Source organism: Clupea harengus, chromosome 16 (genome assembly GCF_900700415.2).
Source record: "Clupea harengus chromosome 16, Ch_v2.0.2, whole genome shotgun sequence".
NCBI classification, from domain to species: Eukaryota; Metazoa; Chordata; class Actinopteri; order Clupeiformes; family Clupeidae; genus Clupea; species Clupea harengus.
This window is the reverse complement of record NC_045167.1, coordinates 26,023,485-26,035,973: the sequence shown is the minus strand read 5'-3', so window position 1 is coordinate 26,035,973 and position 12,489 is coordinate 26,023,485. Positions and strand designations below refer to the sequence as shown.

The 12,489-nt window shown below is 43.1% G+C and overlaps 1 protein-coding gene across 2 annotated transcripts in view; it reads right to left on the bottom strand.

The window, feature by feature from the left end:
- mapk11 (mitogen-activated protein kinase 11) overlaps positions 1 to 11,361 on the bottom strand; it is a 14,303-nt gene extending 2,942 nt beyond the window's left edge. Inside the window, exons 1-10 of one of the 2 annotated variants that reach the window (XM_012840163.3) lie at positions 10,807 to 11,357; positions 7,292 to 7,421; positions 3,654 to 3,712; positions 3,199 to 3,310; positions 2,974 to 3,003; positions 2,000 to 2,047; positions 1,798 to 1,912; positions 1,351 to 1,422; positions 926 to 1,005; positions 155 to 233 (exon numbers count right to left, since the gene is read on the bottom strand). In XM_012840163.3, the coding sequence (XP_012695617.1) occupies positions 155 to 233; positions 926 to 1,005; positions 1,351 to 1,422; positions 1,798 to 1,912; positions 2,000 to 2,047; positions 2,974 to 3,003; positions 3,199 to 3,310; positions 3,654 to 3,712; positions 7,292 to 7,421; positions 10,807 to 10,919 (838 nt within the window). In that variant the 5' untranslated portion in view covers positions 10,920 to 11,357. Of the gene's footprint in view, positions 1 to 154; positions 234 to 925; positions 1,006 to 1,350; positions 1,423 to 1,797; positions 1,913 to 1,999; positions 2,048 to 2,973; positions 3,004 to 3,198; positions 3,311 to 3,653; positions 3,713 to 7,291; positions 7,422 to 10,806 lie in introns of both variants that reach the window. The other variant, XM_031582938.2, reaches the window with a different exon arrangement.
- Between the last annotated feature and the right edge of the window lie 1,128 nt (positions 11,362 to 12,489).

Sequence of the window (12,489 nt, the reverse complement as noted above, 5' to 3'; positions counted from 1 at the left end):
TCTGCTCTGTGATTGGGCCATTTGGGGCGCTCTCTGCTCTGTGATTGGGCCATTTGGGGCGCTGTCTGCTCTGTGATTGGGCCATTTGGGGCTGTGTGTCCTGTGATTGGGCCATTCGGGGCTGTGTGTCCTGTGATTGGTCGTTGGCACTCACCCAGGGGGTTGGCCCCTCTGAAGATCTTCTCCAGGTCCTGCTGGGGCATGAAGGGCAGAGACTGGATGTACTTCTGCGCCTGAGGAGGACAGAGGAGGAGGAGCTTAACAGGAGGAGGAGGAGCTTTACAGGAGGAGGAGGGGCTTTATAGGAGGAGGAGGGGCTTTACAGGAGGAGGAGGAGCTTTACAGGAGGAGGAGGGGCTTTACAGGAGGAGGAGGGGCTTTGCAGGAGGAGGAGGGGTTTTACAGGATAAACAGGAACAGGAAGAGAGTTTTACAGGACGCTTAATTCTCCTTAAGAGACAGGAAGAGAGTTTTACAGGACGCTTAATTCTCCTTGAAAGACAGGAACAGAGTTTTACAGGACGGATGAGAGACAGGAAGAGAGTTTTACAGGACGGATGAGAGACAGGAAGAGAGTTTTACAGGACGGATGAGAGACGGGAACAGAGTTTTACAGGAAGGATGAGAGACGGGAACAGAGTTTTACAGGACGGATGAGAGACAGGAAGAGAGTTTTAGAGGACGCTTGAGTCTCCTTAAGAGACAGGAACAGAGTTCTACAGGACGCATGAGAGACAGGAAGAGAGTTTTACAGAACGCTTAAGTCACCTTAAGAGACAGGAAGAGAGTTTTACAGAACGCTTAAGTCTTCTTAAGAGACAGGAAGAGAGTTTTACAGGACGGATGAGAGACAGGAAGAGAGTTGTATGATACAGAGGCCCTGAAGTAGAGAGTTTTATAAGGAGAAGCTCTTGAAGTGCGTTACGTGTTCGGAGGACATCTTCTTGAGCAGCTCGGGGGTCGGCGTTCCCACCACCTCCATGATCCTCTTCAGCTGGTCGATATCTAGCAGGTCTTAGGGTCAAGGGTCATAGGTCACAAAAAGACTCACCCTACCCCTTTCAAACTCACAGTACCTATTAACAGCCACCAGCCACCATCATCACAACATGAACCCCACAACCAGAGGTATCTCACCATCATCACCACATGAACCCCACAACCAGAGGTATAAAGCTCTGTTCACACTCTATGTAGGGTGGGTGGTGTGGGGTTTACCACCTCTGTCATTGCCTCTGTAATTATGAAGCTCAGCCCTTACTGTGCTCCAGGGGCGGAATGCTGAGGTGGTCATGTGACCATGAGCCTGAAGGCCATAGACAGCTGGTTGCCCGTGGTAACAAAGGATACAGTCGTTGCCAGGAAACAGGACCTTCCCCTTCAGCAGCTCCCCCATGATGCACCCCACTGACCAGATATCAACTGCAAGACACACACACACACACACACACACACACGTACATACACACACACACAAACACACATACACACACACAGACACACACACACACGTACATACACACACACATGAACACACATACACACCAGCACATTAAAGACCCAACCAAAATTTAAACTGGGACACCAATACAATATATATAATTCACACACACACACACACACACACACACACACACACGTACACACATACACACACACATGAACACACATACACGCACGCACATTAAAGACCCAACCAAAATTAAAACTGGGACACCAATACTTATGGCTGGCTGCTCTCTCTCTCGTGCACACACACACACACACACACACACACACACACACACACACACACACCTGTCTGGTTGTAGTGCATCCAGTTGAGCATGATCTCTGGCGCTCTGTACCAGCGCGTGGCCACGTAGCCCGTCATCTCGTCCTCCGTCTGTCTGGCCAATCCAAAGTCCAGGATCTAAGACAAGGGGTGGAGTTAGGGGTTATCACATTGCAGCCAGCCCACTCAGGCATTCTGATTGGTCCCAAGCGCTGTCAATCTTACCCTGAGCTCACAGTCTTCGTTCACAGCCACATTACTGGGCTTCAGGTCCTGTGGAGGAGGAGACAGTTAGAGAGAACACATAATATATGTGTGTGTGTGTGTGTGTGTGTGTGTGTGTGTGTGTGTGTGTGAGAGAGAAGAAGAAGAAAGCAGAGGATGAAGGACGAATGTCTATATTAGTGTATAATATATGTGTGTGTGTGTGTGTGAGAGAGAGAGAAGAAGAAAGCAGAGGATGAAGGACGAATGTCTATATTAGTGTATAATATATGTGTGTGTGTGTGTGTGTGTGTGTGTGTGTGTGTGTGTGTGAGAGAGAGAGAGAGAGAGAAGATGAAAGAAGAGGATGAAGGACGAATGTCTATATTAGTGTATAATATATGTGTGTGTGTGTGTGTGGGGGGGGGGGGGGGGGGGTGGGGGGGTGTGTGTGTGTGTGTGTGTGTGTGAGAGAGAGAGAAGAAGAAAGCAAAAGATGAAGGACGAATGTCTATATTAGTGTATAATGTGTGTATGTGTGTGTGTGTGTGTGTGTGTGTGTGTGTGTGTGTGTGTGTGTGTGTGTGTCTCTGTGTGTGTGTGTGTGTACCCTCACTTTGCATATCTTTTTCTGCTCTCTCTCTTTCTCTCACACACACACACACATAGACATTCTCTCTCTCACACACTGAAACACATATAACCCAGAGGCCAAGCATCATTTTGGTGATGATTTTGAATGTGAACACATACAGTCACTGACAACTATATTGGCACCCCTGCACTTCTGTCAGATAATGCACCACTTCTCCCAGAAAAGTGTTGCAATGACAAATGCTTTGGTATAGAAGTGAGGAGAGAGGAGGAGGAGGGAGGAAGAGAAGAGACAAGGAGGAGAGAAAAGGAGGAGAGAGGAGGATAAGAGAGGAGTGAGGAATGAGGAGTGAGGAGAGGAGAGGAGTGTGGAAAGAGGAGAAACGAGTGCTGATACTCACCCTGTGAATCAGTCCTGCTGAATGGATGTACTGAGAGAGGAGGAGAGGAGGACATGATCAGGGTTCCTGACAGTGGAGGGGAAGAAACAGACAGCAGTGTGTGTGTGTGTGTGTGTGTGTGTGTGTGTGTGTGTGGGTGTGCGTGCGTGTGTGTGTGTGTGCGTGCGTGCGTGCGTGCGTGCGCGTGAGTGCGCGTGCGTGCGTGCGTGTGTGTGTGTGCCTCACCTTGAGTCCGCGGAGCAGCTGGTAGATGAGAAACTGCACGTGCTCATCAGACAGTCGCTGGAACTTGACGATGTTGTTCAGGTCGGCCCCCATCAGGTTAGTGACCAGATACCTGAGGGAAAATACAGGTAACACACACACACACACACACATACACACACACACACACACACAAACAGGTTAGTGACCAGATACCTGAGGGAACATACAGGTAACACACACACACACACACATACACACACATACACACACACAAACATATCCAAAGATACAGAGGTTAAACTCTCTTCAATTCAATTATCAAAAAAACTTCCAATCACTTCATTCTTTTAAGATTAACATGTCAACATATCAGATAGACAGCAGCGTTCTATCACAGAACTATCTGTCCTCATCTCCTTTGATATTCATACACACACGCACCCACGCACACACACACACACACACACACTTACACTTCATTGAAGTCTTCTAGAGAGGTAGCTGGAGTGAACACATCCAGTAATCCTATCACCTGCAGGAGGACCAGAGATACAGAGTTAGACTGAAACGGCTGAATTTGCAGAATGAGCTCATTAGTGTAATTACTAATGACTGATGATTGATGACCTAACGACTCTCAGAGATTAGCTAGCAAGGGAGGATCATCTCTGAGACTGCAATAGAGCATAAGACTTTTAACTTGACACAGAATCCTTCCCCACTGACACTGCTGTAATAAGACTTTTAACTGACACAGAATCCTTTCACTACTGACACTGCTGTAATAAGACTTTTAACTTGACACAGAATCCTCCCCTACTGACACTGCTGTACTGGTGGACACATGACACATGGGAGGAGGTACACTACAGATGGTACTGAGTTCATGTGAACACTTTTGGCTGTGTGTTTGGAATGTATTTGGTGCAGATCTCTGCAGTATTAAGAGAGTGTGGTTGTAGTATTTAGAGAGTGTGTTTGTAGTATTAAGAGTGTTGTTGTAGTATTTAGAGAGTGTTTGTAGTATTTATTTAGAGAGTGTGTTTGTAGTATTTATTTAGAGAGTGTGTTTGTAGTATTAAGAGTGTTGTTGTATTTAGAGAGTAATGTTGCAGTATTAAGAGAGTGTGGTTGTAGTATTTAGAGATTGTGTTTGTAGTATTAAGAGTGTTGTTGTAGTATTTAGAGACTAATGTTGTATTATTAAGAGAGTAATGTTAATGTAGTATTAAGAGTGTTGTAGTATTTAGAGTGTTGTTGTAGTATTAAGAGTGTGGTTGTAGTATTAAGAGTGTAATGTTGTAGTATTTAGAGTGTTTGTAGTATTTAGAGTGTGGTTGTAGTATTTAGAGTGTTGTAGTATTTAGACAGTAATGTTGTAGTATTTAGAGAGTGTGGTTGTAGTATTAAGAGAGTGGTTGTAGTATTAAGAGAGTGGTTGTAGTATTTAGAGTGTGGTTGTAGTATTAAGAGAGTGTGGTTGTAGTATTAAGAGTTATTGTAGTATTAAGAGAGTGGTTGTTGTATTAAGAGAGTGTTGTTGTATTATTTAGAGAGTGGTTGTAGTATTAAGAGTGTTGTAGTATTTAGAGTGTGGTTGTAGTATTTAGAGTGTTGTAGTATTTAGACAGTAATGTTGTAGTATTTAGAGAGTGTGGTTGTAGTATTAAGAGTGTTGTAGTATTTAGAGTGTTGTAGTATTAAGAGAGTGGTTGTAGTATTAAGAGAGTGGTTGTAGTATTAAGAGTGTTGTAGTATTTAGAGTGTGGTTGTAGTAGTATTTAGAGTGTGGTTGTAGTATTTATAGTGTTGTAGTATTTAGAGTGTTATTGTAGTATTAAAAGAGTGTGGTTGTAGTATTTAGAGTGTTGTAGTATTTAGAATGTTGTAGTATTAAGAGTGTGGTTGTATTTAGAATGTTGTAGTATTAAGAGAGTGTTGTTGTAGTATTAAGAGAGTAATGTTGTAGTATTTAGAGTGTTGTAGTATTTAGAGTAATGTTGTAGTATTAAGAGAGTAATGTTGTAGTATTTAGAGTAATGTTGTAGTATTAAGACAGTAATGTGGTTGTATTTAGAGAGTGTGGTTGTAGTATTAAGAGTGAGTGGTTGTAGTATTTAGAGTGTTGTTGTAGTATTAAGAGAGTGGTTGTAGTATTTAGAGAGAGTGGTTGTAGTATTTAGAGTGTTGTTGTAGTATTAAGAGTGAGTGGTTGTAGTATTAAGAGAGTGTTGTAGTATTTAGAGTGTTGTTGTAGTATGTACAGAGTGGTTGTAGTATTTAGAGTGTTGTAGTATTTAGACAGTAATGTTGTAGTATTTAGAGAGTGTGGTTGTAGTATTAAGAGTGTTTTTGTAGTATGTACAGAGTGGTTGTAGTATTTAGAGTGTAATGTTGTAGTATTTAGACAGTAATGTTGTAGTATTAAGAGAGTAATGTTGTAGTATTTAGAGTGTTGTTGTAGTATTTAGACAGTAATGTTGTAGTATTTAGAGAGAGTGGTTGTAGTATTAAGAGTGAGTGGTTGTAGTATTAAGAGTGAGTGGTTGTAGTATTTAGAGTGTTGTTGTAGTATTAAGAGAGTGTTGTAGTATTTAGACAGTAATGTTGTAGTATTTAGACAGTAATGTTGTAGTATTAAGAGTGTGTTGTTGTAGTATTAAGAGAGTAATGTTGTAGTATTAAGAGAGTGTTTTTGTAGTATTTAGAGTGTTGTAGTATTTAGAGAGTGTTGTAGTATTAAGAGAGTGTGGTTGTAGTATTAAGAGTGAGTGGTTGTAGTATTAAGAGTGAGTGGTTGTAGTATTTAGAGTGTTGTTGTAGTATTAAGAGAGTGTTGTAGTATTTAGACAGTAATGTTGTAGTATTTAGACAGTAATGTTGTAGTATTAAGAGAGTGTTGTTGTAGTATTAAGAGAGTAATGTTGTAGTATTAAAAGAGTGTTTTTGTAGTATTTAGAGTGTTGTAGTATTTAGAATGTTGTAGTATTAAGAGTGTGGTTGTATTTAGAATGTTGTAGTATTAAGAGAGTGTTGTTGTAGTATTAAGAGAGTAATGTTGTAGTATTTAGAGTGTTGTAGTATTTAGAGTAATGTTGTAGTATTAAGAGAGTAATGTTGTAGTATTTAGAGTAATGTTGTAGTATTAAGACAGTAATGTGGTTGTATTTAGAGAGTGTGGTTGTAGTATTAAGAGTGAGTGGTTGTAGTATTTAGAGTGTTGTTGTAGTATTAAGAGAGTGGTTGTAGTATTTAGAGAGAGTGGTTGTAGTATTTAGAGTGTTGTTGTAGTATTAAGAGTGAGTGGTTGTAGTATTAAGAGAGTGTTGTAGTATTTAGAGTGTTGTTGTAGTATGTACAGAGTGGTTGTAGTATTTAGAGTGTTGTAGTATTTAGACAGTAATGTTGTAGTATTTAGAGAGTGTGGTTGTAGTATTAAGAGTGTTTTTGTAGTATGTACAGAGTGGTTGTAGTATTTAGAGTGTAATGTTGTAGTATTTAGACAGTAATGTTGTAGTATTAAGAGAGTAATGTTGTAGTATTTAGAGTGTTGTTGTAGTATTTAGACAGTAATGTTGTAGTATTTAGAGAGAGTGGTTGTAGTATTAAGAGTGAGTGGTTGTAGTATTAAGAGTGAGTGGTTGTAGTATTTAGAGTGTTGTTGTAGTATTAAGAGAGTGTTGTAGTATTTAGACAGTAATGTTGTAGTATTTAGACAGTAATGTTGTAGTATTAAGAGTGTGTTGTTGTAGTATTAAGAGAGTAATGTTGTAGTATTAAGAGAGTGTTTTTGTAGTATTTAGAGTGTTGTAGTATTTAGAGAGTGTTGTAGTATTAAGAGAGTGTGGTTGTAGTATTAAGAGTGAGTGGTTGTAGTATTAAGAGTGAGTGGTTGTAGTATTTAGAGTGTTGTTGTAGTATTAAGAGAGTGTTGTAGTATTAAGAGAGTGTTGTAGTATTTAGACAGTAATGTTGTAGTATTTAGACAGTAATGTTGTAGTATTAAGAGAGTGTTGTTGTAGTATTAAGAGAGTAATGTTGTAGTATTAAAAGAGTGTTTTTGTAGTATTTAGAGTGTTGTAGTATTTAGAGAGTAGCGCTTGGCCCTCACGTTCTCGTGCTTCATGTGTTTGAGCAGACGCATCTCCCGGTAGGAACGCCTGCTGTGGATGAGAGACTGGAAGGGCCGAGACAGCTTCTTCACCGCCACCTTCTGACGACTCTTCACATCGTACGCAGAGCTGAGGAAAGATGAAGGGCAGAGAGAGAGGGAGAGAGAGAGAGAGAGAGAGAGAAGGGGGAGGGAGAGGGAGAGAAGGGAGAGAGAGAAGGGAGAGAGAAGGGAGAGGGAGAGAGAGAGAGAGAAGGGGAAGGAGAAAGAGACCGTAAGAAGGGGGAGAATAAGAGAGGGAGAGGGAGAGGGAGAGGGGGAGGGGGAGAGGGAGAGAGATGAGGAGACAGAGAGAGGAGGGAAAGGAGGAATGAAAGTGAGTCACGTAGGGGGGGGGGGGGGGGTGGAGACCGTAAGACAGAGGCATCAGACCCAGGGGGGCCACACCTCTAGCGCCCCTACACACAACTACACACAACTACACACACCTACACACAACTACACACAACTACACAACAGAGAAGTCAAGCCATGTATGAAACGCACAACTACACACAACTATAAACAACTACACACAACTACTACACACAACTACACAACAGAGAGGTCAAGCCATGTATGAAACGCACAACTACACACAACTACACACAACTACACAACAGAGAGGTCAAGCCATGTATGAAACGTACTGCAGCGGTGAGGACCAGATATGTACACACATACACCTGTATTAAATGCCCTGATAACAGAATCCATATACATCCTACAGACAGATGTGTCTACAGTATATAACTATGCCAAACCACTATAATAACTAACGCTATAATATAATCACAACAACCACCCAGGTAAACTGGAAATTACTATCTTTTATACCCAACATAATTACTGAAAGTTTCAAACAATCTTCTGCATTAAAACCAACCTGATAGAGTAAGAGATGTGTTGGTGCTCCCTAGTGGTTGGTGCCATATATGGTCTGGGCATGAGGAGCACTGGCTGTGTGTGTGTGTGTGTGTGTGTGTGTGTGTGTGTGTGTGTGTGTGTGTGTGTGTGTGTGTGTTAGTGTGTGTGTGTGTGTGTGTGTCTGGGTGTGTGTGTGTCTGGGTGTGTGTGTGTGTGTGTGTGTGTGTGTGTGTCTGTGTGTGTCTGTGTGTGTGTGCGTGTCTGTGTGTGTGCCTCTGATATGGTCCAGGCCCCATTCTGCAGTAGGCCCTACTGAAAGCAACATCCATACATGGCCCTCTCTCTCTCTCTCTCTCTCTCCTTTCTCTCTCCTCTCCTTGTCCTCTCTCTTCTCTCTCCTCCCTCCTCTCTCCCTCCCTCTCCTCTCCCTCTCTCTCTTTCCTCCCTCTCTCTCTCCTCTCCCTCTCCTCTCCCTCTCTCCTATCCTCTCACTCTCCACTCTCCCTCTCTCTTTCCCTCTCCTCTCCTCTCTCCCTCTACCTCTCCTCTCTCCGTCTCTCTCTCTCTCCTGTCTTCACTCTCTCTCTCTTTCTCTCTCCCTCTCCTCTCTCCGTCTCTCTCTCTCCCTCTCCTTTCTCCGTCTCTCTCTCTCTCTCCTTCTCGGCACCCTGTGGGAAAGAGACCAGACATTTTCCCACTGTATGTGTGTGTGTGTGTGTGTGTGTGTGTGTTGTCATTGATTTCACTGTGAGCCTCTGGATGTGTGAGTGAGCGAGGCAAACAGACAGAGAATGTGACTGTGTGTGTGCGTGAGTGTGTGTGTGACTGTGTGTCTGTGTGTGTGTGTGTGTGTGTGTGTGTGTGTGTGTGTGTGTGTGTGTGTGTGGTTAATGCATTTCTGGATGGGTGCCTATCTGAATGTCCCGTAAGTAGATGAGACCATTAGGGCTTTACATGGCAGCATCGGCCGCCTAGGCTGATCCAGGCAGAACATATCTATCCCAGATCAGATCCAGGGAGAACATGTCTAACCCAGATCAGATCCACACTGTGTGTGTGTGTGTTTGTGTGTGTGTGTGTGTGTGTGTGTGCGTGTGTGTGTGCTATGCATGTTGACACCGTAACCGACTCTGCTTATGTAAGCATCCATAACCCCTCAGCTTTGGACGCCATATGAGGAACCACTGAGGAAGCACATCACACACACACACACACACACACACACACACACATACACACACACACACACACACACACACACACACACTGGGTGTTAAAACACCACTGATGTTATGGACCTGCACACTCACACACACACACACACACACACACACTGATGTTATGGACCTGCAGGTATAAACATACAGAGTGAACACGCAGAGCTGAACCAAATGACTACACCTGAGTAGAACATGACTAGAACTGAACTGAACTGAGCTGAATAGTCTCTGGCCCTCTGAACTGAATAGACTCTCTGGCCCTCTGAACTGAATAGACTCTCTGGCCCTCTGAGCCGGAAGCGTTTCTATATGCCCAGGAGCCCTAACCCTAACCCAGGAGCACAAGAACTAACAGGGCAGCTGTATTTCAGACGTTACTACAATGTCAGAAAACTTTTGAAGTTCCAGGCTGAACTCCCCTCCCTACCCCACCGTGTGGATTTGAAGTGAGAAAATATTGCTGTCTTGACCCCAGCCAACATCTTACATAAGCCGCGGCATTTATCGTTTGAAGAAGTACTCTAGCAGTAGCTTGAAGAAGTAGCTTATCGTTTGAAGAAGTACTCTAGCAGTAGCTTGAAGAAGTACTCTAGCAGTAGCTTGTGAAACGCAGCTATGACTCCACGTTGAATTGAACATTAATTGAACTAAACTGAATTGAGTGGAATTGAACTGAATGACAGAGTGCACAATATCACAGTGTAGCTACATATTCAATGTGGTGTCTAACTCGAGAACATGCACTGACGCTAACTAAACGGACTATATATTAATGACACCATGAACCCCTCACAGGCCTAGTCTCATCTGTTTAGAAATGACTTCGCTGGGGAGTCTGCCTGCTTCACGACAAAGTCCCATCTCACCGTGGCAAAACGAATAAATTATAGTTTATCGCAAAACCTAACTTTAGATGATAAACATAACACGACTCACAGCGGGGGCGTGGGGGACGCTGAGTCACTGGTTCGACCCACTTATCACGCATCACCTCCGGCGGGGAGCATTCGAGTTCCCCACAAACATCCGCTTGAGTGGAGTAGCCTGGTCGTGTGGGGCACAGGTGCTTCATATCGCATGTATAAGAGGCAAGACAATGAACTCATGCAAGACCGGCTTGACGCTGTAGGCAATTAAACAAAGCTGAGCAAAACGTTTGTGTTGGTCTATCGCGGAATTGCCTTGTGCACTGATCAACGTCTCCTCCAGATCTAATCGCAAAGAGCAGAATGCTGGACAGATCTCCCTCGCATTTCTTTAAAATCTAAAAACAAATCCCGTAGGGCCATTGAGTGATTTAGACAGAAACGTCGTGTCGGTGTGTTTTGTTTGTGTGTGAGGTGTGATGATCCGTCTGCCTCGCCCCTCTCCTCTACCCGCTCGACTTACCACACAGACCCGTACGCCCCTGATCCAACCGGCGTCAGGTTCTGGTACCGCTCGGGAACCTCCCATACGGTCTTGTTGAGCTCCTGCCGATAGAAGCCGGGTCTGGCTGACATTTTCCCGCTTGGCCACTGTCTCCTGAAGCAGTGCAAAGCTATCCGGAAAGCGAGATGCTGAGTGAGTGAGTGGCACCGGTCGGCTGCTCTCCCTCTCTTTCTCTTTCTCTCCAGGAGACCCGACGGTAGAGGCGGGGGAGGGGAGGGGAGGGCGGGGAGCAGCTGATTCCGTGCTTCCTCCGGGAGCTCTTGTGATGGTTGATCAGAGCAAGCGATGCCTACGCGGCGTCTGAATTCCCATCTAGATAAATGTCAGCAAAGACTGCCGGAGACCGCTTCTGCATTAACAGGTTCTCCAAAAACACTCCTCTAGTCTTCATGAAGAACAATACATTTACAAAGTGTGGGGATAACTGAACAACGCCCCCACAAGCAGGAAACGGTAAATAATGGTAATGAGAAGTTATTCCAGCAGGGTTGGATATTCTGGAACGCACATTCCTGAGAATGTAACTGCCAATATTGCTATCAACACTGACAAAACCAGCATTTCATTTGTATAATCTGATTAGTCGTGTGCAGATTACATCACTTGCACTATTCCATCCCGGCATCAACCCACTGGCGTTGTGTATTTCAGTAAATGATATTACGGGTTGAAAAGTCTTCTTCATTGATTCAGTGGTGCATGTGAAGGAGCATATATCTCCCATATGGACCGCACAGCGAGCTTCCGCCTCTGGAGGTGATCCAGCTCCGTGTGTCAGAGTCAGTCAGCTGAATCTGACTGGTCTGTTGGGGCCTTGCTTATTACACAGTCTTAAATCTTCTACAAGCTATAACATTATTACACAATCTTAAATCTGCAGTTTATTCTACGAGCTATAACATTATTACACAATCTTAAATCTGCAGTTTATTCTACGAGCTATAACATTATTACACAATCTTAAATCTGCAGTTTATTCTACGAGCTATAACCTTATTACACAATCTTAAATCTGCAGTATATTCTACGAGCTATAACATTATTACACAATCTTACAATCTTAAATCTGCAGTTTATTCTACGAGCTATAACATTATTACACAATCTTAAATCTGCAGTTTATTCTACGAGCTATAACATTATTACACAATCTTAAATCTGCAGTATATTCTACGAGCTATAACATTATTACACAATCTTAAATCTGCAGTTTATTCTACATCCATGGAGAAACTATAACCTTTCACACTGCTCCACAGCTGGACGGACAAAATAATATTCATCCAATCAGCTCCTGTTGCTATGTAAGAATATATATACATGTATATATTTTAATCTGTTCATAATGAAGAGTATTTATTTCAGTTGTGAAAGGTTGTGAGTGGCTATTTCAATCTTCTGGCATCTCGTGCCACAGGGAAAGAAAGAAGATGTGAAACCTGTTAAATGTCAAAGGATGGGAGCAGTTCACACAGACAGAACTAAAAGCAGAACGGTATGAGAAAAATTATAAAAAGCTTGAAATAGACATTTATATGACAAATAATGCGTTTGGGATTCTCTCTCTATTCTGTCTGATGAAATGGGAGGTCTGGGAAACAAAGGAGAGACCCAATAACCACCTAGACCTGTGCTGGTCCC